Here is a 26265-nt window from a genome sequence, read left to right as displayed (position 1 = left end):
TGATCAATTTCCTGGCGACCATGAGACTTGTGACTAATGTAGAATGAGCTTCACAAGTTTGATTTGAAACAGAAACGGTAGCGTCTCGTAGCGGAGATTTCGAAACTATACTTTTGGAAAATAGTGGGTCCGTTAGACCCGATAAATTTTTTATTAGCTCCAAAATTCTCCTCTACGAACCGTTATTGTTTCTGTCGAAAATCGAAGTAATCATCTTTTTTACATTCGTAAAATGTGAAATTAAATTAATTAATTCCATTATTATAACTGATTTGATCGGATTCTTTATTTTTGCTATTTAAACGATGACATCACGCAATTGCTCCACGGCTGTGTTCTGATATTGCTCATCATACGTATGTGTAAATCGAAGCACCGAGTGAAATCATCCTCCAGTTGTCATCAATTATTATTCGTTTGTTTAAAATAATACATTCCGGACGATATAGAATAGAAAAATAGATGAAAAAGACGCGGCGACAAGCGAGATTAGCGAATTTTCTATAATTATTAGCAAAAAAGTTATCAAAGTTTGGGTTTTGCGATACAAAGTATCAACTTTCTCCCAAAAGATTTCATGGGAGGGGGTTAGATAATTATCAGGAATAAAGGATAAATCCTGAGTATTATTGTAAAGAAGAAAGGTTATATCGAACGAGTTTGTTATAGTGATGAGATACATTAGATTAATTTCAACTGTACCGTCAATATTTTAAAAATGTAATAAAATATATTTGATACTAACAGAAAAAATCCTATTAATAGAAAGAAACAACGAGGAGCGAGGGAAAGAAAATCAGTAGATAAACAGATCAAGACCAATACAGAAGATGTTTTCCAGTGGGCCCAATTATACAAAACTTAAAACACATTTACGCCTGGCGATTAATCGATTGAAGCTGCTAGAAAAGAAGAAAACGGAGCTGGCGCAAAAGGCTCGACGCGAGATTGCAGACTTTATTGCTGCTGGCAAGGCAGAACGTGCTAAGATTCGAGTTGAGCATATCATCCGTGAGGACTATATGGTGGAAGCTATGGAATTGTTGGAAATGTATTGTGATTTGCTGCTAGCACGCTTTGGGCTCATTCAGCAGATGAAGTAGGTATTATTGTGGATTGTATATCTGTTGAATAGAATGCTCCTTATATAATTTGTAACCAAAGAGCTTATTTTTTTTTATTTATCTTAAATCTGTGTTAATTGCTTTTAGGAACCTTGATGATGGCTTAGCAGAAGCTATATCCACTATTCTATGGGCAGCACCACGCATCCAGACCGATGTGCAAGAGATTAAGATAATAGCAGATATCCTGACATCGAAATATGGCAGACAATATACAGAGGCATGCCGAGAGGAAGCGATACAAACCATATCTGAAAAGCTGAAGCACAAAATGAGTGTGCAGTCACCATCAAAGCTGCTTGTGGAAAAATATTTGATAGAGATTGCCAAGAATTACAATGTAGAATATGAACCAGATCCTCAAGTGATGGCGGAAGCCCAAGATGCACTGTTGATAGACATAGGGGCCAATGGAGGAGAATCAAGGAATAATTTGGATATGGCCAGTGGAGGTGGAATGCCACATCCACCTGGTTTCATTGGCTTTCCACAAGCGCCTCTTTTACCTGATCCTGGATTCAACCCAAGCTCGGTAATTTGCATTTTACTTCTTACTCATTTAAAAAACATATATATCAAAAAGATTTAGGTCACACAGTATGAATAGTATATAAGTTTGAATATATAATATCAATGTTCAAGGGTTCTGAAAAAGATGGTTTATCCATGGGATTTGTATCTCCATCATTGTATTCTCCATCATGTATGGAGAAGGATCAAAATACTTCATTCAATCCCACTGCATTCTCATATAACATACCTTTGGACAATGCCAACTCAAACAAACCTGTGAGTAAAGTATATGATAATTTCTCAACAATAGTATAGCCTAAATTAATATCTAGGAAAAAAAAACATTGTAACAAATATTATGAAAATACCATTTATCTACTCATATAATATTTTTGAAAAATTAATTAGGAAGACCTACCACCACCTTATAGACCTGATTTCCCACCTGATTTGAACATACAGGTGAGTTCAAATATCCTATGTTGTCTCAATTTTTATGAAACAATTACTATAGAATTAATAATATATCTGTTTAAGATAAAAATGCTGTTACGAAATTCTACGAACTCACTAATTATATACAATTCTTGTTTTATCCTACAGTCGGATGAGAAACCGAAACCTCAGCCGAGGTCCAAAATACCTATGAATAACTTTCAACTGCCGGATCTGCCAGCAGTACCAACGGAGAATGAAACGCCTACAAATCCACCCGAAAATGACGACATCGATTTCGATGATCTGATGAAGCGATTTGAAGATCTAAAGAAAAGAAAGTAACGTCTGATGGGGGCATGTGAGAAATTCGCGAAACACGTTATAAATTTTGCTTTATTGTCGCAGACGAGAACGATACTATATTTAGTAGTGCCTTCGGCCAATAAGGAGAATCTAGAATCTAAGACATTGTGATATGCTTGCTATGCTTGCATTTTCGGCGATAAAATATCTCGTGAAGCGATGAAGTGTTTTTTTTTTGTAGAACTATACTGCGAAACTACAAATTTCCAAGACGCGTAATTGATTAATCGCTTATGTAAATATGCATCGCCGAGAAACACAATAAATACATATAAATTGTTCATTTAATATTAATATATAATTTTATTTTTAAAGTTTCCTGATATTTGTGTATCTATAATCAAAAAATAAAAATAAGTGACGTAGTTATACTCTATCTGTGCAAAAGTGTTATAAATTGTTATAATATTAATGTTTATAGTGTTTATTATCTACCATTATGTAATCACTACATGCTCAAAAATTCATACATGATATTTTTTTCAGCTTGTATAGAATTCTTTTTTCCCATTTCCACAGAAATTATTAGTTAGGTTAGGTCGATCGATTATTATAACGCCTACGCCGTTAATTATTCCAATCTTCGCATCTCTGAAAAAGAAAAAAATTATGTTAATTATTTAATAAAATGTAATTACAGCATTTATATTTTAGAAAATAATAGAATTTTTTTTCTTGAATCTTCCAAGCTAGCTTTTATAGATTTATATGTGCCATCGTGATTATTCTTGTAAATATAAATACTCAGAAATTTCTCCGACCAAAAAAATTCGTATCACGCGAAGGTCTTTTGATTCAATTGCCTGCATTTTATATTTAAAAAAATTCTATTGATTAATAGATCTTTGTAAACCGTACTTCCTTTCCTTTGTCGGCTAAGCAAGACAAGAGATTTTGCGAAAAATAACACTTGTCCTGCCTCACGTCCACACTGAGAAAGTGAAAACATTCTATGACTGCTTCTTCCATAAAATCTTGCAGCTCCGGATTCTGTACGTTGTGTGTCATCAAATTGGTAACTAATTCCTGCTCGGGGAATCCTCTACGATCCACCTGTTAGAGTTAGAATTAAGAAGATCGACTGTAAGACAGTATCTTCAAGCACTGAAGCAATCTGTCCACACTTACCGCGTTCAGTTCATTAAAGAAACACTGCATGATACACTGCACACAATAAATTCATATGACACCATGTTAAATGTATAAAATAACAGTTAAGATACGTAATATACAATGTATATATTGAGAAAAATTATCTTTAAAATTTTTATTAAAATTCTCTACTAATGGTTTGTGCGCTTATTAAATGTTTCGAGAATAATATATACTTATATATTATATTTGTATTAATATATCTTACGGCCCGCTCTTGGTTCTTGTTGAAGTTCCCAAAGTTATTATTCATTTGATCGAAGGCTAAATTACTTCTGGCGCTTCCATCAGAATATCCAAAATCGCGATTATTATTGCTGTGATTAGGACGTTGCACGTTTCTCCAGTTTTCATTCGTCTGATTGAACGAATGACGCGAATCACTATTGCTTCTTTGTTCGTTCCCGTATTTCCTTAATTGTTATTGTCATTAATGATGTTATTGTCATTAATGATAAGTGTCATATTCATTATTATTATTATTAATAGTTGTCCTTCTCTTACCAAGATTGCGTATTGGAGTCACTGCCTTTCATGAAGAACTTGTTCAATATATCCGAGTCTTCATCATTATCTTCACTCGACGATGAATCACCATTGTTATTACCACTGTGTCGTTTTTTGCAGACCTGCACAACTTTACGAAATTGATCATCCGCTTGCTGGACACCTGTTTTGCATCTTAACGACTGCAAATATATTTGAAACATGTCGAATTACACATGGATCGTTACATTCTCATTACAATAGATTACATCTATCGCAATATGTTTATTATTTTTCAAATTACATACGTTTGCAGACTCGAGCAGTAGTAAGCAAATGCAACACAGAGCAACAGAAATCACCTTGGCCATCTCGCGTAGATTGATTTCTTCCGAATAACGTTCTTCATTTTTGCTCTCACTCGCTTATAAATCACCACACTAAAAATGCTCGCATCATGGGCGAGACAAGTTGACGGCTAAATAGTTGTTACAAAACAACGATATTGTTCCATGTCTCTGGACGGAGATACGCTCGACTACTTCGCTTATGTAATTCTTTTTAATTTATCAAGTTATATTACCGATTCTATTACCACCTATTCTCTTGTCATAGGTTTGCTGTTAAGAAATTGGAGTATCAAATTATCAAAAGAGACAAAGAAAAAGAGAGAGGGAGAGAGAAGAGAGGGAAAGAGAGAAAAAGAAGTCAATCACAGAGAAAGTGAGAGTTTTACGGAGACACAACACACGGGTGAACGTGCTTGAAAGTAACCAGTTCATCTAGAACTGTTCGTCGAGGAAGATATGATGTACATCAAGTGCTTTGTGAGTATTATTCGTTATTATCGCAAATATACTTCTTATCTTTATCGTGAGAAGTTCCCTCTCGATAAAGAATAATTCGGTCGTGGTGCATTTTTGATCCCGATGAGAATGATGCGATAGATAGAAATGTAGATCAAGAAGCAACGGACCGTGAAGATGAGAAAGTGATCGAATTCTATTTTATCCGACAAATTCCGTCGAGCGACTGTATGAGTGCAGAGTCGACATCTCGAATTCTTTGTGCTTTCCTTCTCCGCAGCTCCTCTTGAAACTCTCTTCTCTCGCAACCATGTTACCAATGCAGGATGATCGTAATGTGAACGAAAAAACCATATCGCCGCATTTCAACCGTACTTCGATACTTCATCCCACTTTAATTTCTAAAAAAGCAACGGAACAATTATCAGACGGAAGCAGAGTAGAATTTCAGCTAAGGAATCATCATGGACCAGGAACGTATATCTTCGGCTTCGATACCGGACACGGGTAAATACGGCTGTCGTCATTCTTCGCTGTGACGTTTCGATTATGTAATTCCTAGAAAGCGAAATGTCAATACAATTTTAAATCAATATTAGTAAATGCAAATTAATGCAAAAGTTATTACGCGTAATCAAGATATTTACTTGCTGACGATTTCAATCCAAACAATGACGATGTAATTATGCAATCGACGGACTTTACTATTGTAGAAAAAATCGGCAGTACAGAGTGGAGGAACGCCTAAAGGATGGAAGCGTCAAAGGGCGATATGGTTTTTATGATGCGAAGGGAAAGCTTAGAATTGTCAATTATGTCGCAGCGCCTAGCAGCGGTTATCAAGAGCGGCATCACGAAACTATCATTTCCAAGCCTGAAACCTAATATATTTTAAACATACACACATACGCTCTCTCTCTCTCTCTCTCTCTCTCTCTCTCTCTCTCTCTCTCTCTCTCTCTCTCTCTTTCTCTACTTCTTTTTCGTTGTATTAAGTGATAAATTTATACATATTGGATATTCTAGGATAATCAAAATGTCTAACGATTACTATAGACTTTGGGAATCATGTACAATTACATAATTCAAGGTTGGAAAAGAATACACGACAAGTGTATTAATACCTTGTACGAGTAAATGCTAACGCCATATTGGGATTAAACCGTTTATTTAACAATAACAATCGCTATATAAGAAAAAAATGCCAACGCAAAAAAACATGTAAATGTTATATAATAATACCAAGTATAGATATATGTGTATATGTAACTCTATATGTATGCATATACACATTTATGCGTATATACACGCATAAATTTATCATATAGAGTTACATACACGTTTAGTCTGTGTGTATATATATAATCTCTATAGAGATATATATATCTAGTCCACATACAGAACGTATTTCTTCGCCGAATAGATCACACAGAAATGTATAAATCAAATGTATACGTATCTGCTTCCCTCTGCAGTTTTTCCTCCCACTTCCACTCAAAATCACACAATTGCTGTTGTGGATTCTTCCTTTGACACATTTTTCACAAAAGTCATTTCTTATCAGCGATTGCTTTGGAATTATTTGTCCTTCTTCGTGTCGGCCGCACCGTACGACGAACCTTTACTTATTTCCGACATTCCGATGGTTTTGTACATTAGCAGATAAACTGTAATTCAATTTGTCTTCGTAAAAATGTGTTTGCAATTAAAGTGCAATGAGATACGTTACTTGAGAAATTTAACTAATTTCTAGCACTATAGAACGATTATTCTTCAACGATTAAAGGTGTGAACGACAAAGGTATAAACTAATGAAGTACTTGAAAATAATAATACATAACGTGTATGGAAAACTTACGTAACAATATGCGAATACGAAGAGACTACTCACATAGAAGAATAATTGCAACTCCGATGCTGAAGTAGACGGTCGAGCCAGATAAGAAGAGCTTTATAAGGTAATACAGCATTGGTACAAGGACTACTATCGCCCAGAATGTAGTGTTAATGAGGGAGTAGTACCTTCTCTTTAACGTGAACGAGTCTGTCCTAGGCACTCCGCTCGTGGCGAAGAAATCGCCGGTCTTATAAAAACTCTCCGCCATACGATCCTATTGAGCAAACAGTACTTCTAGCGCTATCGTTTAGCGTAAACTATCGTCTAGCAAAAGTCAACTCTTGCGCCTTGTTCGACTCGATTTAATCTCTCAAATAAACAAGGACACTGACTGTGACACTGATGAACTATCATTTGCATTAAAATATACAGTCGAACAATGCGCAAATAAAGCAGGATCAACGATTACAATACGAAAATTACGTACGAGTGACGAATGGCGAATTATTTAAAGCTTCTAATGCAAATAAGCGTCTACGTAAACTTAGAAGGCATGAATTGTATTGGGTAACCAAAAGAAAATTCTGCGAGATGTTTAATGTGAGCAACAAAATATTGATAAATTGTACAGAGTGTATATCTTTCGAAAGCGAAGCTTCGTACGAGAGAAAGATCCATTTCCTATTCTTGACTTTTCTTCACGTAAAAAATCGTCTTTTAAATTGTACATCAGTCACAAAACATTGTGTACACTTATTAAAATCGCATGCACTTTCTGATTACCCAAGACACATGTTTCATAGATTACCTTCTGCTGATATAGCTTATGCAGCCATTCAGCAGCAGCCTCGTCTCCCTCCGGTACTTCGTCAATGGTAATTCTTTTGGCATACATGTGGCCTTCCACTCGTTTCCCTAAGAGAAGATTCTTCATTGTCGGCTTCACTGGGTCTGATGGTTTAAACGCTATCTGAATGTCGTAGATGGCCGCCGCCTTGCCTCTTATATGATTTATACTGGCCGTGAAGCCTTTTGTGCGTGGCGTTAAGTGATATTTCAATACTGGCAGACCTTTTTCTATCGCGAACTTTTGACTGGCTTCCAGCTTCTTTGAAGTGAAACGTGTACCCTCAGGATAAAGCAGCAACTGTAACCGATTAGCATTTATTGTAATAGTTGTTGATAGTAAACATTGCTAAATGTTTTGGAATAACGATTCTGAAACCTATGGAAATATTTTATTATCACGGTCATAAGTGACGCTTAATTTATTTCTATGTAATATACTTTTATATAGAATATACAAAAAATGGTAGTTGTAAGAACTACAATGTTTTTTTTTCTTACTTATATATTCTATTTTCATATACATATAGAAAAATGAATAAAGAAAGATATTTGTTTATTGTACCCACTCACCCATATTGTATCAGGATATTCGACCAACTCTCTAATTTGGCCTTTGATGTTCTCCTTGTCTTTTTCCCAACTTCTCTCGAGGAAGATGCTCTCCGCGAATTTCCACGCCCATCCCAAAGTGGGAATATACTGTATCGACTTTTTAGCATATGCTTTGCAATTCTAAAGAACAGATATTTTGAAGTATAAGTATTTTGACAATACATTCCTTACCACAATCGCAAGTGCATAACTGAAGAAAGATTATTTTTCAAAAAATACTTACACCCAATAATCTCACGCGATCGCATAGCAACCAACCTATAAGCCAATCGGTCTCGTAGCTATGATTCATCAATAGATAGCCATGCTCGTTACCGTAATATTTATCGAAGTCCTTCTTATCTATATACAATATAACATCCGATCCTGCCCACCATTCTGCCATGAACACTAGCTCTGGCAAGGGAAACATTTTAAATACATTAATATATTTTATAAACACAACATAAGAATTTATATTAATAACAGTAGTAATAACATATTAATAACAGTATATATAGAAAGTAGTCAAACTTTTGGAGTTGATATTTTGATGGATTTAAAAAATAGGAAATTGCTTTTTGATAAATACTATTGCAGCTTAGATAAGCATTTGGATAAGCACTGATCATTTTCTTGATATATCTAAAATATACTAAAATTCCAATCAGATGGATTACAAGTACAATCATCAATTCCTCACTCTAAGAAGTAATAACAGTATTTGTATTTTATCTTTAACATGTAATCTTGCTAAATTCTATCTTGCAAAACAAGTGTTTTTATTTTGGAAAAAGTTTTTGAACCTATATTCAAACATTATTTTAAGATGAATAAAAGACACTCCTGAAGTTTGGTCTGCTGTTTCAGTTATGCTTTTTAATTATGTAATTTAAAAGGAGAGAACTTACGACAATAGAAGGAGTAACAAAGATAATAATTAATCTTGCGGTAGAGATACTTTGAAAATGGTCTCAGTCCAAAGTATAAAACACATTGGAAGAAATTTATTATCAAGCCAGATGTAAAAAATGTAATAGCAAACATAAGATGTATCAACGATGATTGCTTCACAGACGTGAGCACTGCCATGATGATAAGATATTTTACTACTATGCTATATATTTTATAGAAGACATAAATATTTGGCTTCTTTTCCTGTAACAAAAATATAAAGAAACAATTAATACAAGATAATATTGTTTATAGACATTGTTGACTTTTCATTCTTTACACAATTATTATTATTCTCTTAATTTATCACTTTCATTTTTATTTTATGAAACTGAGAACATATCAAAAATTAAAAAAGTTTCCAAGAAACAAAAAATCTATGAATATGATATTAAGCAGACATATAAGTAAATATATGTACGTACATGATGAATAAACACTTGTCTGAAGGCAAATGAATCATGTTGCTATATATAATCCTCTGATAGCTGCACCTTGTCATATTAATTGCAATTGAATTAAACCAAACAATTAAATAAGGCTCAATTGATTCTGAATTGACTGAATTGCAGTTAAATTCACTTGTCAGGTAGTAAATTATAATGTAATTAGATGTAATTAAATTGAATTCAAATATAATAAATTAAATATAAATTACTTGTTTGAGAATAATTTGTACATAATATATGACTGCTCAATAATAGTATAAATATAAGAAAATTAAATAATTGAATTCAAAAGGTCATTTTTTTTATATATTAAGACTTATAATTGAAACTGTCAATCTTTTGGAAGAAAGAAGAAATCTATTTAAACCTAAACATGAAACACTTTTTAACCATTGATGCTATTAACAAATATATTATTATATTATTTAAAACGTGATATTAAATTGGAAATATATGTTTTTTATGTCTCTCTAGTTCTTTGTAAACATCTCAATATTTATTTCAATGTAATTTTATTCTGACATTTGTAAAATTTGTATGGTACCAGAATATATATTTATTTATCTTGTCATTTTATGTTGTATCTGTATTTCTTTTTAAGCTGCATTCTTTTTAAGCTGCATTATTTTGATTTACAAATGATGTATAACTACCTAATTACAATAAATTATCAAGTTAAAAGAAAAAGATTAATCAAATCCAAGATACATATGTATAATTACCGTTCTTCGAGTTACAATTTTATTTTAAAAGATTCATTTAGTTTTTCTCATTCTTATATTCGTTATCTCAATTTATAGCTTGAACAACATTCCAACAAGGACATAGTATAAGCACTATATGACAAAGTATGATCATCCCAACTTACACTAATTTATTTTGTAGTGCTTCTGTGGTAAAGGTGCACTTGCTGGAGAATTAACTGAGGAAAGGATCGGTTGACGCGCAAATGCAGACTACAGCTCACCTAATTCAGCGAATCATTTTGTGGACGTGGGGAAGTGTGTTTCACGGCAAAAGTGCCGTGTGTGACAAGCCGGAGAAGTGGTAGCTGAGAGGTCAAAGTGCCAAATTCCAAAGTTCGGTAATGATGTGCGTGCGTGCGTGCGTGCGTGCGTGCCTCGTCACCGTCGCCGGTGCCGCTGTCACGGTCGCTGTTGATGTTTCTGCTACTGCTGATGCTGATGCTGATGCTTCGTGCGTTTCTCATCAGGGAAGTAAAGAAGCCTCCATGTCGTACGTGAACATAAGCGACAATGTGCAGCGAGCGAGTCGCTCGCGGATTAAAATATATAATGAGGATGTCAATGGGGTTACGAGATAGCGCCGCAGCGGTGAGTTAACGGGAACAGTCAATTAATGCCTTATTTGGCTGATATGCCTCTCAAGTCACTATGGCCGCTATATGTATATACAACGTGCGATGGTGTAAGATGAATGTTCGTGCGTTCGACGTTGTTTGTCTCTTTACAGTATGCATAGCACACTCAACGTCACGTATATCTCATGTTTGAATCGGTAGTACTCCTCGGCATGGGTGTATGTGTGTGTATCAACGAGACAATCTCCATCGCACGAACGATCTATCTTGAAGGAAGATGGCGCACGCGCGCGCGAAGACGATGAGGTACTCGTCCGCGCGTAAATTTCCTAGACAACACACACAGTCTAGGCAACTTTCAGACTCGACTCGTCACATGTAGGGTCGTGAAATGAGTCATAGACTGGTTGGCGACACCGTGCTACTCTTCGGACCGGAGAATTTAAAAAAACCCGTGCGGGGTTATCTAATGGCAGCGGGAGATCAGTTCTTCGCTGATCGCGTCGAAAAACAGTCGGTTGTGATCGGCTGCGCTCTCGCCCCGTGCTTTCGCGAGGAGGACAACAACCACGCTCGAGTGAGTAATGCGAGCGGTCGCGTCGAAAACGAAACTCGAATCCGATTCGGTCGGGCTCGTCGATCGATCGACGTTGTCTCACGTTGGATCGACTGGAAAAGTTCGTTTATTCTCTCACCGAACGTCTTTTCTTGACAATGCGAACGAAGGAAAAGCGAAACGCACGATTCTTTTTCTTTTGATTCTGTTTTTTCTATTATATATATATCGATCGGATACAGAACCGCGTCTTTATCGTCACATTTTTTCTTCGATCTTGCTGATGTGATCGTTTCGCTGTTTATGCATTTACGCAACTTTCACTGGTTTTTTGCTTGCGCACATTAAGCTACGCGATTCACGCAGCGCGTGTTTAGCATTTGTTTTTATCGCGGGCTTTGTTACCGTTCGGAGATTTCGCTCGCTACTTTCGACTGACTTGTAAAAACATTCTGATTTGAAATAATTTGAAGATGGCTTTAGATCGAAAACAGTACGTCGTTGCATTGCTTGGTGGATTTTTCTTTTGCCTTTTTTCATTTTGAATAATGCACAATTGATATTTATCGATTATCGAGACACGCTGTATCGAAAGTCGAAACGAAATTAGGCGCGACAATAGAATTGTGTTTATGGGCAGGCACCTATACGAAACCCATTCTTTTTCTGTTATATCACATTACATTCTTTGCATTTAAAATAAAATACTTCTAATGGATCATTCAATAACGCTTCGTTTATTCGTTAAGCAATGTATTTGCTGAGAAAAGAGGCAGCGGTCTTCTTAGAGTTCTATTTATAGTACAATGTAGTCTGTTATGAAGGGACATTTCCTGTCCAGATAAATGGACCGCACGCGTTACGTTTAAATCTTGATCTTTTCATACGTTTGTCCAAAGAAATTTCGAAAACTCAAAATATTGAATTCTTGTTTGGTATTTGGGGTTTAACAATTTTAAAAACTAAATCCAAGAGATTAAAAATTCCAGATTTAAATAGCTGATATCAAAATGATACAAACATCAAGGTAAAGTTGAATTGTCATGGTGCAATAAGAAAGCCGACTAATCTTGAGTTCTCTGTTTTCCTTCACATCTGTACTTATGTAAAAGAGCAAGACAAATCTGTTGCGTATTAAAACATACGGCTTAATGGCTATAATGGCTATAATGGCTATAACGAATGGCCACATGGCTCGTTGGAAGAATGTTCATCTGTATGCCTATAAATAGCTGCACACATTTCACCCTTTCATCACCTCCATATACCGAAGAAAGGTTCCGAGCTCCATTGCAGCCTCAGAGATCCTACTTTGTTACCAAAGGAAGACGTACTATACGAGGTTTTACATCGTTTTCGTTCAATTAATTAAATTCAATTGAAATTAGTCTTATAAAAGTAGTATATCAGCATCATCTCACACAAATAGAATATTTGATACAACAAGAAACGCCAATGTAAAATTTAATTAGAATTTTAATTAAGAGAATAATTTAAAAAAATTTATATTAAAATATTAATGGGTAATCCATTATCTCGTACAATTAATTAAATAAATTAGGACACTTTCATACACCATGGGAAACACGGAACATTTAACACAGTGATCATTGAACGGTTACTACTAACATACGAGAATAATTTATTGTGAATGATGACTTCTCCCTACAGTCTCCTTTTCTCTCTCTTTTTCTTCTCCTTCTCCTCTCTCTCTCTCTCTCTCTCTCTCTCTCTCTCTCTCTCTCTCTCTCTCTCTCTTTCACTCCGGGGTCATCGTGAGTGACCTGCGTGTTTCTTATCTCGATGGCAGTGTATTTAATTAGAAGTCCCGGAGAGAAAGACACTTTGCAGCTTATAGAAATAGCGAAGTCTTTGTTTATTACCTCTACGTTATGAATGTCCAGTCGTTCCTTTAATTCGCAGCAGATTATATCAGGATTCAAGTAGACAACAAACCAAGTTCTTCGATTAGCATCAAAGTAGCGACTGCGTCGAGCAAAACACGCGGGATATAGATCAACTCTTCCGTAGATCCAGAAAATGAGAGCAATGAGATCGCTCGTCCTCTTGACGCTTCTCTATTGTCTTTGCATCGACGTTAGCCATACTAGGGAAATCACGTAAGTAGTTCGTTCAATTCAAGCTTGTATTCATACAGTATAAGCTTGCATGTTCAATAATAAATTCTTCGAACATGCTTCTTTTCCTCCGAATGAAAGTCCGATTTTAATATTCCTGCTCTCTCGAGACAGTCAAGTCTGTATATTTCGTCCTGGAAATAACTGCATTGATATTTCCATAGCCATGAGGATATCAAAGATGCTATGTTGAGCCTAGTGCATATGATGCGGGAGAATACGGAGAAGCTGGAAAGGCACGAGGCGAGAGAGCGGCAGCTGGGTGAGCAACTAAAGAAGACAATAACCGTAATGGTAAAACGCGTGGCCGCAATAGACGGTATGAAGCTGCAACTAAACAAGTTGGATGAGAAAATTTCAGGAATAGAGCAGTTGATCGCACAGGTAATCGTCCAAAGCGACTTGATGCATAACGCGGCGGACTATCCCTTAACAAAGGCTTCCTAACGGTGCTTCTTCTTCGCACAGAGGGATGAAAGGGAGCGCATCCAGATGCAAAAGACAGCAGACAGTCTGGAGGATTTGGAGAGCCGTCTAGAAGCCTGGCTCACTGAAATCGAAAACAAAGTGGCGGAGGTGAGCTATCGACCTGAAACGACGACGCAGACGTCGAGCGATGAACTCGCCAACATTCTTGGCAAACTGAATAGTACCGAGAGCAAATTGATGAATGAGATGGCGAGGTTGAAGGAAGGTTTGCACGACAATACAGTGATGAGAGAGAGAGGCTCGGACGCGCTGATGGAAAAGACACGGAAAATCTTTTCGGAGGTAATCCAATGCATAACAAGGGCACAGAAATGAAAATCTTCCTAACACAAATACAAGAGATTAGGAAAAGACAATATGAATTTGTCGAGCAGGTTCAGGACGTAGCCGCTAAAATCGGGGACATTGAGATCTCTCTGGAGAGAATAAAGCAGATGACACAAATTATCCAAGAGAAACCGGCGCAACAACTAGACTCGAATCCGGTGGTCGACGAACACTTTAGAACTTTGGTGCGAGTACAAGAACTGTTGGAGGACACTTCCTACAAGATACAAGAGTTACCTAGGTAATATTGGAAATGGATTTTTCGACGTTAAACAAAAAAAAATATGAGAAAGAGAGAAATGTCCGAAAATAATCACAAGCTGATATATAGGATAAATGATGTGCAAACGTTGCACAACGAGACACAGACCATGCTGCAAGAGACGAAGCACGCGTTGAAGGACATCGTTACACGAGGCATAGATCACATCACGGACGGAGTCATGGAAGCCAAGGAAGAGACAAAGGACACTGTGACGGCATTGCGGTAAATTCCACTTGTCATTTCCAACATCTCGACAAAACTATCCTTTCATATTAACATAAAAAAGACGCTTCTGTTCCGTTAACAAAATAGATACTATATAGGGATATTCCACATTTAATATTGAATATGCAACTAACATATAAGTCTAAATTATCACGTTGTCTCACATAAAATCGTCAATGTTGTTTCACATTAAAGGATGGATCTGGCTAACAACGCGGAGCGCGTTAATCACGACCTGCAGGATCTGAGCAAAGGTCAGTCTGTGATAGTCTCTATGGCTGATCATGTGTTGGATACGAAGAAAAGGGTGGAGTACGGCGTACATCAGATCCTGTTAGAAGTAGGCGACTTGGTGAAGACTCAAAGCAACCATATTAACAGCACTCTCAACCAGAGATTCGACGGAATCTCAAGTGATATCATGGATAATCAAAATGGCGCATTGGCGAATCTCACCAGTAAGATGGAGCAGGAAATGAACAAGGTGAACGACCTATTTCTCGATAACTGGATTGAGATGAAACACTTCCTAGAGAGACACTTGTCCGTTTCTTTTCTTGTTGTAGGTCTGGCGGCAGATCAATGTAATGTATCAACAAATGACGGAGAGCGCTCGAGCTTTGGACAAGCTACATCAGCAGAACGAAAAGTATGTCAATGGTACCACGTCCACAATGGGTGGAATGGAGAGTAAGGTAATTAACTTTCTACCTACAATACCGCTTTATCAGATTTTCATCTGATCTTTAGGAAGAAATTGAACATCCGAAACTTCACAGGTCGGCGAGATAACGAAACGTATGAGGGAGGTAGATGATAATTTGAATTACCTGCTCGGTCGGTTGTCTTTGGTGACGCAGGAATTCAATCAGATCAAGACGGGTTTGGGAGCCGCTCTGGATAATATCAAAGCCTCCTTCAAGATAGTGCAACAGAAGGCGTTAGATCTGAGCCACCCTGGTCCACATCCTCTTCCAGAAAATTACAACGCTGACTTAAACGAGTCCGAGACCAGGAAGCCAGATGGTAAGACTTCGTCGGACTTTCTGAATCATCTGAGCAATGTGCATTCCAATTGATGCTCAGACTTCTAAAATCTTCCAATTAACTGCGTTTTTTTATGGATGACGATACAAACTTTTGTAAACTTGTATGAAAACTCTCTGATATATATATATATATATAAACTGATTTTATGATCCTTTACAGTCAATAGATCAACAATATTCTTTTCTTCCAATGATACTTCGTTACTTTATCCTGTTCTTCTCATGGAATAAACCGTTTGTTCTAGTTGTGACTGTAAAGTAAACCATGTCTGAATCTCAAGTTGAACGGCTGCTGGCTTGAATTAATCTCAGTAAGCGGTAAAGGTAGCCATCTCTTCGTTCTTAGCAAATTAATATTCAGCAACATCATCATCACCACGATTATCCTCATCTTTCTCGTCATCATTATAATCATCATCATCATCATCATCAGGGATCGCAATATGCCACATGATGAATTTTTTTTAAATATATACCTAGGTTCCGAATCGTTTAAATTTTCTCTTGTCCTCTGTCTCAATTCAAGAATTTCCTATGAAAAAAATCAACAAGCCAGTTATACAACGAACTAATAATCGTTACAGTATAATATGTTATATCTATAAGAATACAATCAGTAGATTGTGGATGTTCATGCGTGTCTTTATAGAAAATACATAAGGAACTTACTTTCCTGCTAAATATCCGCAGTTGGCTAATTAGTATTAGATAACAGAATCTTATTAATTCTCAATAGTTTACTTCGATATCTTTACGCACAGGTGAGGAGGCAGGATACTATGCTCCCAGGTTATCGTAGGTTTTAGTTGAATGTTATATTTCTATTGCCACTAGCTATAACGAAATAAATAAAATAGCTACAAAAAGAACAAAAGGTTCATTTAAAGTATGCGAGAGAAAGTAAAGAGAGTACTTTGTCACGAAAAATGTACTAAAATACCTATTAATCTCGTCGTACTCGTAAAAATATCATTTAATATACAGTTTGTATCAATTGCGAGTGGATCCACACGAGTTTCTCGTAATTGATATGTATCATAATTGTAGAATCGCGTTATGCCTGCAGACGTTTACGCGTTTATCTTTCAATTCTTGCTTATATATAAATCTTATATTTTATCGTATACTATATAGGATATTCACAACTGGTAACATGTACAAGATCAATGCGCCGTTCGTGTCGTAACAGTTCTTTATTTCTAAACGGTAGAAAATATTTTTACTTACGCAAGAGTGCAAAGAGGGATTGACGGAGCCTGCATGCGTTGCAATAATTAGATCCGCGTTCGCTGCGCAAGCAGAAGCCTACGCCTGGAAAAATGAATTTTTCTTCTCTCTCGCTGATAATTCAATTTTGGCATAATACAACAAGTGATTGTGATCTTTATAGCTTTATACAACGCATCGAAAGGAGCTCGAGTTCCAAGAACCCAAACTTTTAAAGACTCGAAGTCCTGAGATTTACAAAGATTCATAAAGATATTCGTCGAAAAGACTTCGTGGAACTAAAGTTTCAATGTTTCTAAATGCTGGAATTCTTTAAAGATTGCAATGGTCAATGCAAAGTAAAAACTACTTGCAAGAACTTAAAATTTCGCAAACCAAAGATTCAGAAAATGAATATAACGAAAATTTAAATTGCCAAAATTCGCGAGTATGGCGAAAAAATTAATTTAAGGAAATAATTATACCGGATGAAATTTAAACCGTAAATTTTTTCCCTGTCTCTTTTAGATTTTAAAATATCGAAAAGAACTAAAATTAACGACGAATCATAACGAATCCGAGCAAAGGGGATCCGTGAGTTCGTGGAACCGTTAAATTCTGGATACTCCCTAGATTTCGCGCTGAATATATATATATATACATACATATATGCTATATATATATATATATATAGATATAGCACAGCATATATGTATGTATATATAATTATATATTATTACATATAACGTATCTCCCTTAATTTCTCTCTCGAGAACGTAACCTCTCGAGTTCGGCAAAACGTTATTGTTATTATTTACAATATGCGTGTGTACAGATTAAAACGCTATCCTCTCGCCTTAAACCACGAACTTGGTACACTGGCTATTGAACCTATGTAAATCACGCGCTCGTGAGGATACGCGCAAGGACGAGGGGGCCGTGGAGAGGATCGAAGATCGCCTTTGTGCATATGTGTGTGAACCTTCTCCTCGTCTCCCCTTTGTCGCTCCTCTCTGTTTTTTGCGTATGTTCGTAAGGGCGATCTCGTATGTACGGCAATCTCTCGATGGTGTACCATTACATTACATTACATTATATTATACTTTGAGCTCCGATAATGTTTTTTTTTCATTTTTTTGTTTAAGCTATGTGAACTGTATAGATAGAGACGTACTTTACATTAAAGCATAGGTCCATTTAATCACATAATGGACGACGACGCGTTCTTCTTGCACGCCTATATACGTTAAAGATTAACAACTAAACAACGACAACGCCTGTTCTGCCTGCCTGTACATCTCAACGACGCGCTGCGGCAAGCTTGCAGTAAGCTTCAATTTAATAACATCGTGTGAGTAAGTAGCTCTCTGTCGATTCGTCACAAAGATCATCTTGGCTCAGTTTTTTTCTCCTCATGACTTTTGCAGGAACGATAAGGAAAACACAGACAGGAAAACACTGTTCAAATATTAGAAAATCCGAGAATTATAATGCCGTTCCAAAAAAAAAAAAACCAGAATAATTAAAATATTTCAGGAGCAACTGCTTTAAATTGCATGTTAAAACATTAAAACATGTCTCAAAGCGAAAATCACTCTATGATTTGAAAATTTCACTTTTGGAAATAATTACTTTTGTTATTTCAACGTTATTCTGGCTTCTTTTCATTTGCGCACTTTAGAAAGTATTTCATATGTTCCTTTTTTGAGAGGATATTTTCACCAAATTTTACAAGAATCGGAGAGTCGATATATTCTTTTTAAAATCACACGAGAATTACAAGAATCTTTTCCACGTTTCTAAAAGGTCAAGAGCCAAAGATTGAATGGCTTTTCATGAAACCGACCGTTGTCTTCGTGACGACCCAACGTTACAATTCACCGCAGTGCTGGATCTTTTAAAACGACGCCTTATACTCTTGACACCCGGAACAAGTGGTCTCTTTAGCAGATCAGTCACACCAACAGCCACAACTAATTGATTTCGATTCAGTTATATTTGTTCGTTCAAAATTGAAAAAAATTAGTGCAATATCGACGGCATAATACACATTCTTAAAAAATCGATTCAGTTAGATAAAATATTATGTTAAATTTCAATTTCTTTTCATATTTTAGAATTTTCAGGCAATTTAGAATTTTCTTAGCAGATCAAACAAAGAAAAAATTCGTTTGAAGTCGGCACTATCAGCCTTTAATATTGTGTGTGAATATTGCTCTTTTATATAAATTATATTAATTTTCTGAATCTGATCTAACTTTCTACAAGTCAATATATATAAAGTTAATATATATAAGTAAATAATGCAGTTTCAATTTTAACTACGTAGATAACCGAATGAAATAACTACACAAGTAACTTACACTTGCTCTATAAAACTATAATAAATATTAGTATAAAGAAAAGTAAAAGAAAACCTAAATATGTAGTTTGTAAGTTTTGATATTAAAAAATAAAGATATGTTAGAATGTCTTTTTGACTTGAGAGAAAAAAGTATAAAATATATATGTATAGTATACATATATATAACAAATGTATAACCACAAATATTATAAATATACAAATATACAAATTATCGAGAATGAGCAAAACGGGGGATGTTGATGCAACCGACACTCAAAGTATCCAGTAATGTTATCTTAATTATTACGCGTTATTACCCACGTAGAATGCAACCGCGTTACGTGTCCGGTGATGTAACATACATTGTAACTCTAGCGGAGACGCGCACAGCAGTAGAGAATCATCGCCAAACTTTCCCTATTTATGAATATGTACACCCCCAATGTGATGGAAACGTCATTGTTCGTACGAGCAATTAGTTTTAGCTCCTAATCGTTTAAAGCGACGAGTCAGAAAGTTCGCAACGCGTATCTCACGCTCTCTCTCTCACTCCTCTTACCCTCTTTTTTTCTTTTAATTCTCTTACTTTCTTCTTTTAATTCTCTTAATTTTTCCTTTTCGTTTCTAGTGTTTTGTAATAGCTCAAAGATAGCCGAGTGTAAAAAAGGATGCGAGTTCTCGCACGGCTGCTCGTGTCCATCAACTTCATTTATACAAAAGGATCTCCTAAATAAAGCTACGTAAATTCGGAGTATTGGACGAGTTATCGGAATGCATAGATTCGTTCTTCTTTTTTCTCTCCAATTGCTTTCCACAGAATGTGCCTTTCCCGCTTTTCGCTTTCTTCTCTCTTCAAGAGCAAGGCGAAAGAGCGCTGGATACTCGCATTTAATTCGTTTTATTTACGTGCGACGCGTAAGATACGCATGTTCGCCGTGGCAGTTTTTTTCCGTTTCTCCTTTCCTCTATCTCCTATATCTTCGCTTTATTATATTATTATTATTATTATTCGTGTGATATACCAGATGTCCCACCTGATCAACGTGAGCCAGAAAACCGGAAATGAAGGAACGAGTGGGGCATTCTGAGTTGTTGCAAAGGTTCCGGCTTCCGTGGATAACATCCCCCGAGTTTTTGAGACTTTTCACTTTTCTTTCTGCATTCGAGGAAATGCCTGAGATATCTTAGCTCCTGGATCCTCGGGTATTAAATTCAGACGTCTAACGATCCGTCAACACGATCACCTAAGCGGTTTTTAGCGGTATTTCGTTAAAATCTGAATTAATCCGTATTACAAGAACAAGACAACATGTGACTCCTCGAGATCCTTCGAGTTTCTGGCTCTACGGAGAACTTGTGCAACAACCTCAACGGCTCGTCAGTCACTCGAACAAGGAACATCCTTGCGGAATGACATCAGAGACATGAACGAAATCCAGGTAACACACGCGCACACGCACAGAATTTGTGAACGTGCGCTCTGGTGTGTCCACTTGCTCATCGAGGTTTATGCTTGATTACTGCTGTTTCTCTCCGAGCAATAGTTGGATCCGCGAGATATCCGGCTCATTCTTCCTCAATGGATTGTACTCTTAGAAGTTGACTAGGGCTTGAAGCGGCTGCTAGCTCGAGTCGCTCGAGGTGGACGCGCGCGGCTGACGTTTGCCACGCCTTCGGGGGTGCGAGTGGTCCTAGCTGCTAGTAGAGGCGATGGGGCTGACCGGGCTGAGAGGGCTGCGCGCAGAGTCCCTTAAGACGCCGGTCAGCGTCACCACCAATTTGCGGCTACCAGCGTGGTTCCGGTGTTCACAAAACCAAATACCCTGCCATGTGCCCAGCGCCAGTTTACCATCCGTAATTGGGATACTTAACGAGGAGCCGAGAAAGCAGGCCTTTACATGTGCTGGCTGTGAAACACCCAGCAAATAGTCAATAACATATTTCATTAATCTTTCAAATTATACCATCTGCTCACAAATATTAGAATCACAAAATTCCTTTTAAAATTTCGTTAGTTAATTAAACAGAATTCCATTATTTTTACCATAATAAATTTTCCTCTTATATGCATATGAAAGCAGATCTTGAAAGTTTAATTTCTTGATATAAACTCTACTAAATAGCAAATAAATAGAGATAAAATAGCAAATAATAAGTAATATAATAAGTAATAATAATTAAATATTTTCGGCTTACCATATCATCAGGCCCTTCACAGCTATGCCTATACTCCAATCCCTCAGGAACTATTTTGTTAAGCATCATCTCCATATCATCTCTCACATCAGGATCCCAACTCTCATTTAATGCTAAACTAGCCGAGGTATGGAGAACTATATAGGAAAATATTAATTTAATGTTTTTATGATAAATCTCTCTTATATGTAATCTTTGTATATATCCTTTTTAACCTAATTCTTTATCATTACAATGCATCAATAAACAGGATATTGAAAAAAAAACCAACAAGATATGGAACCTAAAATGCATAATTGATCGACTGCATTAGACATGAATTGCATCTTGCGCTCTTTCTACCACTTCTTCATAAACATTATCTGAGTAATCTGATCAACTTTCACTCATAAAAAGAAGAATAAAAGAACACTGCAGATATATTGTATCCACAAGTCAGTTAGTTATTAATGGTAGGTTATCAAATGACAGCTTTACTCACTCTGAATATGGCAGAGGCCAATGGAAAATTGGCAGAGCTCAGGGACCTGCCTGAGGATCTCCTCGGTGACGAGATGAACACCTCGATGCTGCGGCCTGAGATTGATCTTGGTCTGAAACCAGCCGGAGCCGATCTGGATACCGCGGTTGGAGGAGGCCATGTCTGCGTGGGGATGAACTGTGCAAGGCAAACGGGCGAGGGGGTGGCGCGGAAGAGAGGATACGAACAACTCCTGGCTGGTCTTTGGTACGTGGTAGAACAGCGCGACGGGCTATTCCAGGTGGCCGACGAGAGGCTCCATTCGGCGACGGTTACAAGTAGTCCATCGTGCACGCCGCAAACTGATCTGCCGAGCGCTCAAATCGCGAAAGAAGGTTAGGTGAGAGAGACAGACAAATGCAGTAGGAGAGAGAGGGAGAGAGAAGCAAAGAGCGAGAGAGAGAAAGAGAAAATGAGAGAAGGGATAACGATTCGGCCGTTTGGCGCGGTGCGGCGCGCGCGACACACAGCGGAACACGCAGGGAACGCACATACGTGCGTACGTACGCACGCCCGTATGGACACACGCACGTACGAACGCATGACGCACACAGATGTACACGCCGCAGGTACGCTCGCGCACCTCATCGCTGATACACCACTTACCTATACGCTGCGATCAACGGCGGACATTATAGCGGATGGCGGACTCGGAATGGAGCATCGCGAGATCGCGAGGACGATAGGCTTGAGAGGGGCGGACGGCGTGGGACGGCGACCGCGTGTGCCGTACCTGCCGTGCGCTAGCCCTTGGCGAGCGATTGCAAATGGCGGCGGCGTGCACGACACCGCGTCCGCAATGACGACGCAACGCGCACGCGCGTGCGCCAGCGCACAATATTAGCTCAAGGGCGCGACTTATGAAGGATTTACATCGCGATCTCCGATGTTTCCGCGCGACACTGAACATCCAATGGGAGAATCCGTTACCTAGAGAAATATTTCCTATGGAGAAACTCGCTGGCTAGAGTCTCTAGAAAACATATTTTCGTATTGGTTATTAAAACTTTGTGTACTAGAGAAAGCCAAATAGAGAAGGATAATAAACAGGCGTAAACATACGTTGAAAGCTTTGCGCAATTTCTGCCAAAAGTTTTGCTCGTGACGGGTCTTTTTATGGTTTATAAAATGTACTTCTTTATTGGACTTTACTGAGAGTCCTAATATTGCTGAAGTTCAGTGTTTTAATGTATGTTAATATTTTATGGTGATGAATAATAGACTTGTTCATCCAGTTGCACTTTCAGCACTTTCTTCATTTGGAATGATACGAATGTTTGTGGAGTGTCAAAAATAAGAGTAGACAGCGCAGCCCATACGTCATTGTCGTCGTCTATTGTCATCGTTCTATTGGAACTCATGTCGGTTGACAGATAGCGTTTCCTACTTGTAAAATATTTACGCCTGACAAATAACATATAATTGTAAATATCATATAATATAGTTCTGCTGTGTTTATATTATTTGTTACTTGTCATCGATAATCAACAACATTGTACGTGATTTCTTATCTTTTGAGGTTAAGTTTGGTCTCTTGTCACCACGGGCGCGGAACAGTCAGCCATGTCCATCTCTCAGATGGAAAGTATCCTTTAAATATTTAATTGTTTATTAACATTCTTCTTAAACTTGCATTATCTGTGTAAAATCACGTTTCAAGAAAAATATGTCGAAGTATTTTAAACTGTATGTATTATTATATTCAAATCAATTTTTTGAAGTGTACTCTTGTGTAACTTGCACAAAATATTACAGTTTTTGGTTTAAAGAATTTTTAATTGCCACAGTGCTAATAAAAGAATTATTTTCCTCAACAATGGAACATAGAAAACTTATTCAACCTGAAGTTTGCAGTGAAGGAGTTGGAGAGAAATTCGAAAAAATGCGAGAAAGAGGAAAAAATAGAAAAAGCCAAGATCAAGAAGGCGATACAGAAGGGTAACATGGAGGGTGCTCGGATCCATGCAGAGAATGCAATTCGGCAAAAGAACCAAGCCTTGAATTATCTCAGAATGAGTGCCAGAGTGGATGCAGTAGCCAGTAGAGTACAGACTGCACTGACAACTCGTAAGGTGACACAATCCATGGCTGGTGTTGTTAAAGCTATGGATGCAGCTATGAAATCAATGAATTTGGAAAAAATCTCAGGACTCATGGACAAATTTGAAAGTCAATTTGAAGATCTAGATGTACAGAGTTCATACATGGAAAATGCCATGTCACAAACAACAACTACGAATGTACCTCAGAATGATGTAGATACTTTGATGCAGCAAGTTGCAGATGAAGCAGGGTAAGAATGTTAATTTATTTTTTCTTGACATTTGAAATTATTTTCCATTGTTACATGCTACATGCTATATGTTACATGATACATGCTGTTATTAGTAATTTTTTATTCAGTAACTTTAATGATTTTATTTGTTCATAGTTTGGAACTAAATATGGAACTACCATCTGGTCAGCTGAGCAGTATTGGTACTTCCACAGCAGTCAGCCAGGAGCAAGATGAGCTGACGCAGAGATTGGCACGACTCAGGGAGTAATGACAGTTTACTTTAATATGTTCGTTAATATATTTGTCAATATATATTTTGCAATTCAGATGGTTTACAAAATATATAATATAATTTCTAATTGCTATAACACCACACATTATAGTCTGTGGTTTGTAAGCTGGATGCTGGACTTTAGGTACATGAAAAAGATATAAAAAGTCCTTAAATTTATAGTGATTTAGTGCATTACATACTAGGCTTTAATAAATATTAAGAGACACTAAAGAATAATTTCAATTTTTACATTGAACATCTTTGGAACAAAAATATTTTAAGATTATTGGTTTTCCTCATGTTGCACTTCAAAATTTTCATTGGTTCAAGTTTTGATAGGGCCATTAGTAGCACAGTATTCTTATAAAAACAAATTTATACAATCAATTTGCTAAGTGGCTACTAACTAGTTATAATTTAAATATAAATAAAGTTATAATTTAAATTTAACAGATTTTTTTATATTTACCAATTTTAAATAAAAGTAGGAAATTGATTGAGGAAGTTAATCTTAAGTCAATTTTATTGACTGACTTAAAAATTTTGCAATATATTATTTTTCCTACTTAGAACTCATTAACTTTTCGCAAATTTTGTATTAAAATGTAATTTAATCATGAGATACTAACTCATGAAACACTTTTGCTATAACTTTATCATTTTGTAATTAACTTGCTGCATTTTATATTAATGTAATAACAAAGTACTCATTTTGCTTACATGTCAGTTGTACATTTACATATAAATTAATAAATATTGGACATGCGCTTTTCGAATACGTGGAATATATCGCTTAACGTTTCTTAGAATATAATTTCTTAGAACATAAATAAGATAACAGACAAATGACTGACAAGTTCTTTTTTAACAATGACGTATCTCTCGTGAGATGAAAATTACGAAACCATAATTAGAACCATAAACTAAATGAATAATAGACGTGCAATCTAGTGAAATGATTATTTTGTCATAAAATATCTCTAGACAGGAGTTACCGATCTAAAAATAGAACCATAAATAAAATGGAACATAGACAAGCGATCTGTAGCGAAGTTTCTTAGTCATGAAAAATATATTTTTGTAGATGATTTTCGCTGCTCTTATCATGAAAATATAAAAATAAAAAATATAAAAAAATATAAAACTGAAAATAAAAAAATTTACCTATGGCTGACAGTCTTTAATATTATCTTGTCAGTGGCGCAGCTAAAGCAGTCGGTATTATCATCGTTTTTCAATTACCTCCGGGCCCCTTGGCTGATATGTTGGAACATCTTTTCTGCCAAGTTCCGAATAACCAAGATCCTCATAAATTGCAACAACATGCGCCTATACATTATGGAGAATTTGAAGCCGATAGGTCAAAATCGAAAATGACGAGTCACCAGGTATAAGCTGCAAAATTATTTGCGATAAGATATTAATCTAGGTTTAAAATAAAGATGATCCGAGCCAACCGTGTCGAAATGCGATTACGCGTTTCGAAGTTACAGGCCATAAAAAATGGAAAAGTGA

General features: G+C 36.6%; 7 protein-coding genes across 19 annotated transcripts; 4 read left to right on the top strand and 3 right to left on the bottom strand.

Moving 5' to 3' along the window:
- Window positions 1-137: 137 nt before the first annotated feature.
- Window positions 138-2721, top strand: Ist1 (increased sodium tolerance 1-like protein). 6 transcript variants are annotated; one of them, XM_011145008.3, is made up of 6 exons: window positions 138-206; window positions 766-1099; window positions 1212-1656; window positions 1767-1913; window positions 2046-2099; window positions 2241-2417. In XM_011145008.3, the coding sequence occupies exons 2-6, from the start codon at window positions 831-833 to the stop codon at window positions 2415-2417; spliced, it is 1092 nt and encodes a 363-aa protein (XP_011143310.1). In that variant the 5' UTR covers window positions 138-206; window positions 766-830. The 6 variants fall into 6 exon arrangements, with proteins under 6 accessions (XP_011143310.1, XP_011143314.1, XP_011143313.1 ...); XM_011145012.3 differs by having other exon boundaries at window positions 169-356; XM_011145011.3 differs by lacking the exon at window positions 138-206 and adding an exon at window positions 250-395.
- A 125-nt stretch (window positions 2722-2846) lies between these two features.
- On the bottom strand, window positions 2847-5359 carry Obp59a (Odorant-binding protein 59a). Its single transcript, XM_011145006.3, has 7 exons — window positions 5200-5359; window positions 4385-4696; window positions 4095-4279; window positions 3799-4003; window positions 3567-3602; window positions 3297-3491; window positions 2847-3029 (listed from the first exon to the last, which is right to left on the bottom strand). The coding sequence occupies exons 2-7, from the start codon at window positions 4445-4447 to the stop codon at window positions 3006-3008; spliced, it is 708 nt and encodes a 235-aa protein (XP_011143308.1). The 5' UTR covers window positions 4448-4696; window positions 5200-5359; the 3' UTR covers window positions 2847-3005.
- LOC105185474 (uncharacterized) lies at window positions 5163-6067 on the top strand. The gene is made up of 2 exons (XM_019842503.2): window positions 5163-5389; window positions 5596-6067. The coding sequence occupies exons 1-2, from the start codon at window positions 5193-5195 to the stop codon at window positions 5765-5767; spliced, it is 369 nt and encodes a 122-aa protein (XP_019698062.1). The 5' UTR covers window positions 5163-5192; the 3' UTR covers window positions 5768-6067.
- A 199-nt stretch (window positions 6068-6266) lies between these two features.
- On the bottom strand, window positions 6267-11081 carry LOC105185478 (1-acyl-sn-glycerol-3-phosphate acyltransferase gamma). Of its 4 annotated transcripts, none has more exons than XM_011145017.3 (8): window positions 10431-11081; window positions 9539-9607; window positions 9071-9317; window positions 8404-8576; window positions 8139-8300; window positions 7528-7866; window positions 6774-6993; window positions 6267-6549 (listed from the first exon to the last, which is right to left on the bottom strand). In XM_011145017.3, the coding sequence occupies exons 3-8, from the start codon at window positions 9249-9251 to the stop codon at window positions 6461-6463; spliced, it is 1164 nt and encodes a 387-aa protein (XP_011143319.1). In that variant the 5' UTR covers window positions 9252-9317; window positions 9539-9607; window positions 10431-11081; the 3' UTR covers window positions 6267-6460. The 4 variants fall into 4 exon arrangements, with proteins under 4 accessions (XP_011143319.1, XP_025158741.1, XP_011143320.1 ...); XM_025302956.1 differs by having other exon boundaries at window positions 10530-11081; XM_011145018.3 differs by lacking the exon at window positions 9539-9607.
- A 4-nt stretch (window positions 11082-11085) lies between these two features.
- LOC105185477 (kinectin) lies at window positions 11086-16603 on the top strand. 4 transcript variants are annotated; one of them, XM_011145014.2, is made up of 10 exons: window positions 11086-11460; window positions 13471-13559; window positions 13742-13961; window positions 14046-14348; window positions 14441-14634; window positions 14725-14880; window positions 15079-15367; window positions 15450-15578; window positions 15663-15909; window positions 16178-16603. In XM_011145014.2, the coding sequence occupies exons 1-10, from the start codon at window positions 11275-11277 to the stop codon at window positions 16192-16194; spliced, it is 1830 nt and encodes a 609-aa protein (XP_011143316.1). In that variant the 5' UTR covers window positions 11086-11274; the 3' UTR covers window positions 16195-16603. The 4 variants fall into 4 exon arrangements, with proteins under 4 accessions (XP_011143316.1, XP_011143315.1, XP_011143317.1 ...); XM_011145013.2 differs by lacking the exon at window positions 16178-16603 and having other exon boundaries at window positions 15663-16123; XM_011145015.2 differs by lacking the exon at window positions 16178-16603 and having other exon boundaries at window positions 11290-11460; window positions 13363-13559; window positions 15663-15962.
- Window positions 16604-19982: 3379 nt separating this feature from the next.
- Window positions 19983-22987, bottom strand: LOC105185481 (UPF0047 protein YjbQ). 2 transcript variants are annotated; one of them, XM_011145022.3, is made up of 4 exons: window positions 22805-22987; window positions 22160-22515; window positions 21679-21815; window positions 19983-21389 (listed from the first exon to the last, which is right to left on the bottom strand). In XM_011145022.3, exons 2-4 carry the CDS (start codon window positions 22317-22319, stop codon window positions 21174-21176), a joined length of 513 nt encoding a protein of 170 aa, XP_011143324.1. In that variant the 5' UTR covers window positions 22320-22515; window positions 22805-22987; the 3' UTR covers window positions 19983-21173. The 2 variants fall into 2 exon arrangements, with proteins under 2 accessions (XP_011143324.1, XP_011143325.1); XM_011145023.3 differs by having other exon boundaries at window positions 22160-22505.
- Window positions 22988-23385: 398 nt separating this feature from the next.
- On the top strand, window positions 23386-24994 carry Chmp1 (charged multivesicular body protein 1). The gene is made up of 4 exons (XM_011145024.3): window positions 23386-23622; window positions 23718-23783; window positions 24026-24491; window positions 24630-24994. Exons 2-4 carry the CDS (start codon window positions 23762-23764, stop codon window positions 24742-24744), a joined length of 603 nt encoding a protein of 200 aa, XP_011143326.1. The 5' UTR covers window positions 23386-23622; window positions 23718-23761; the 3' UTR covers window positions 24745-24994.
- The last annotated feature ends 1271 nt before the right edge of the window (window positions 24995-26265 follow it).

Source organism: Harpegnathos saltator, unplaced genomic scaffold (assembly GCF_003227715.2).
Source record: "Harpegnathos saltator strain DR-91 unplaced genomic scaffold, Hsal_v8.6 scaffold519, whole genome shotgun sequence".
NCBI classification, from domain to species: Eukaryota; Metazoa; Arthropoda; class Insecta; order Hymenoptera; family Formicidae; genus Harpegnathos; species Harpegnathos saltator.
Note: the sequence above shows the minus strand (reverse complement) of the source record. Positions and strands in the feature narration are given on the sequence as shown.

What these genes read in the sequence shown, in the direction of transcription:
- Ist1 (XM_025302957.1), top strand. Translation starts at nt 831, where the DNA reads ATGTTTTCCAGTGGGCCCAATTATACAAAACTTAAAACACATTTACGC. An exon ending in CTGGATTCAACCCAAGCTCG is followed by an intron (nt 1,657 to 1,766) that starts GTAATTTGCATT and finishes TCAATGTTCAAG; the next exon opens with GGTTCTGAAAAAGATGGTTT. An exon ending in ATGCCAACTCAAACAAACCT is followed by an intron (nt 1,914 to 2,045) that starts GTGAGTAAAGTA and finishes AAAATTAATTAG; the next exon opens with GAAGACCTACCACCACCTTA.
- Obp59a (XM_011145006.3), bottom strand. Translation starts at nt 4,447, where the DNA reads ATGGCCAAGGTGATTTCTGTTGCTCTGTGTTGCATTTGCTTACTACTG. An exon ending in TACTGCTCGAGTCTGCAAAC is followed by an intron (nt 4,280 to 4,384) that starts GTATGTAATTTG and finishes ATATATTTGCAG; the next exon opens with TCGTTAAGATGCAAAACAGG. An exon ending in TCTTTAATGAACTGAACGCG is followed by an intron (nt 3,492 to 3,566) that starts GTAAGTGTGGAC and finishes TAACTCTAACAG; the next exon opens with GTGGATCGTAGAGGATTCCC.
- LOC105185474 (XM_019842503.2), top strand. Translation starts at nt 5,193, where the DNA reads ATGTTACCAATGCAGGATGATCGTAATGTGAACGAAAAAACCATATCG. An exon ending in GGCTTCGATACCGGACACGG is followed by an intron (nt 5,390 to 5,595) that starts GTAAATACGGCT and finishes TTACTATTGTAG; the next exon opens with AAAAAATCGGCAGTACAGAG.
- LOC105185478 (XM_011145017.3), bottom strand. Translation starts at nt 9,251, where the DNA reads ATGGCAGTGCTCACGTCTGTGAAGCAATCATCGTTGATACATCTTATG. An exon ending in TTGTTACTCCTTCTATTGTC is followed by an intron (nt 8,577 to 9,070) that starts GTAAGTTCTCTC and finishes TTCCCTTGCCAG; the next exon opens with AGCTAGTGTTCATGGCAGAA. An exon ending in AATATCCTGATACAATATGG is followed by an intron (nt 7,867 to 8,138) that starts GTGAGTGGGTAC and finishes AATCGGTTACAG; the next exon opens with TTGCTGCTTTATCCTGAGGG.
- LOC105185477 (XM_011145013.2), top strand. Translation starts at nt 11,275, where the DNA reads ATGAGTCATAGACTGGTTGGCGACACCGTGCTACTCTTCGGACCGGAG. An exon ending in TGGAGCAGGAAATGAACAAG is followed by an intron (nt 15,368 to 15,449) that starts GTGAACGACCTA and finishes TTCTTGTTGTAG; the next exon opens with GTCTGGCGGCAGATCAATGT. An exon ending in TGGGTGGAATGGAGAGTAAG is followed by an intron (nt 15,579 to 15,662) that starts GTAATTAACTTT and finishes GAAACTTCACAG; the next exon opens with GTCGGCGAGATAACGAAACG.
- LOC105185481 (XM_011145022.3), bottom strand. Translation starts at nt 22,319, where the DNA reads ATGGCCTCCTCCAACCGCGGTATCCAGATCGGCTCCGGCTGGTTTCAG. An exon ending in TGGCCTCTGCCATATTCAGA is followed by an intron (nt 21,816 to 22,159) that starts GTGAGTAAAGCT and finishes TTTCCTATATAG; the next exon opens with TTCTCCATACCTCGGCTAGT. An exon ending in GTGAAGGGCCTGATGATATG is followed by an intron (nt 21,390 to 21,678) that starts GTAAGCCGAAAA and finishes GGTGTTTCACAG; the next exon opens with CCAGCACATGTAAAGGCCTG.
- Chmp1 (XM_011145024.3), top strand. Translation starts at nt 23,762, where the DNA reads ATGTCCATCTCTCAGATGGAAA. An exon ending in GTCCATCTCTCAGATGGAAA is followed by an intron (nt 23,784 to 24,025) that starts GTATCCTTTAAA and finishes AATGGAACATAG; the next exon opens with AAAACTTATTCAACCTGAAG. An exon ending in CAAGTTGCAGATGAAGCAGG is followed by an intron (nt 24,492 to 24,629) that starts GTAAGAATGTTA and finishes ATTTGTTCATAG; the next exon opens with TTTGGAACTAAATATGGAAC.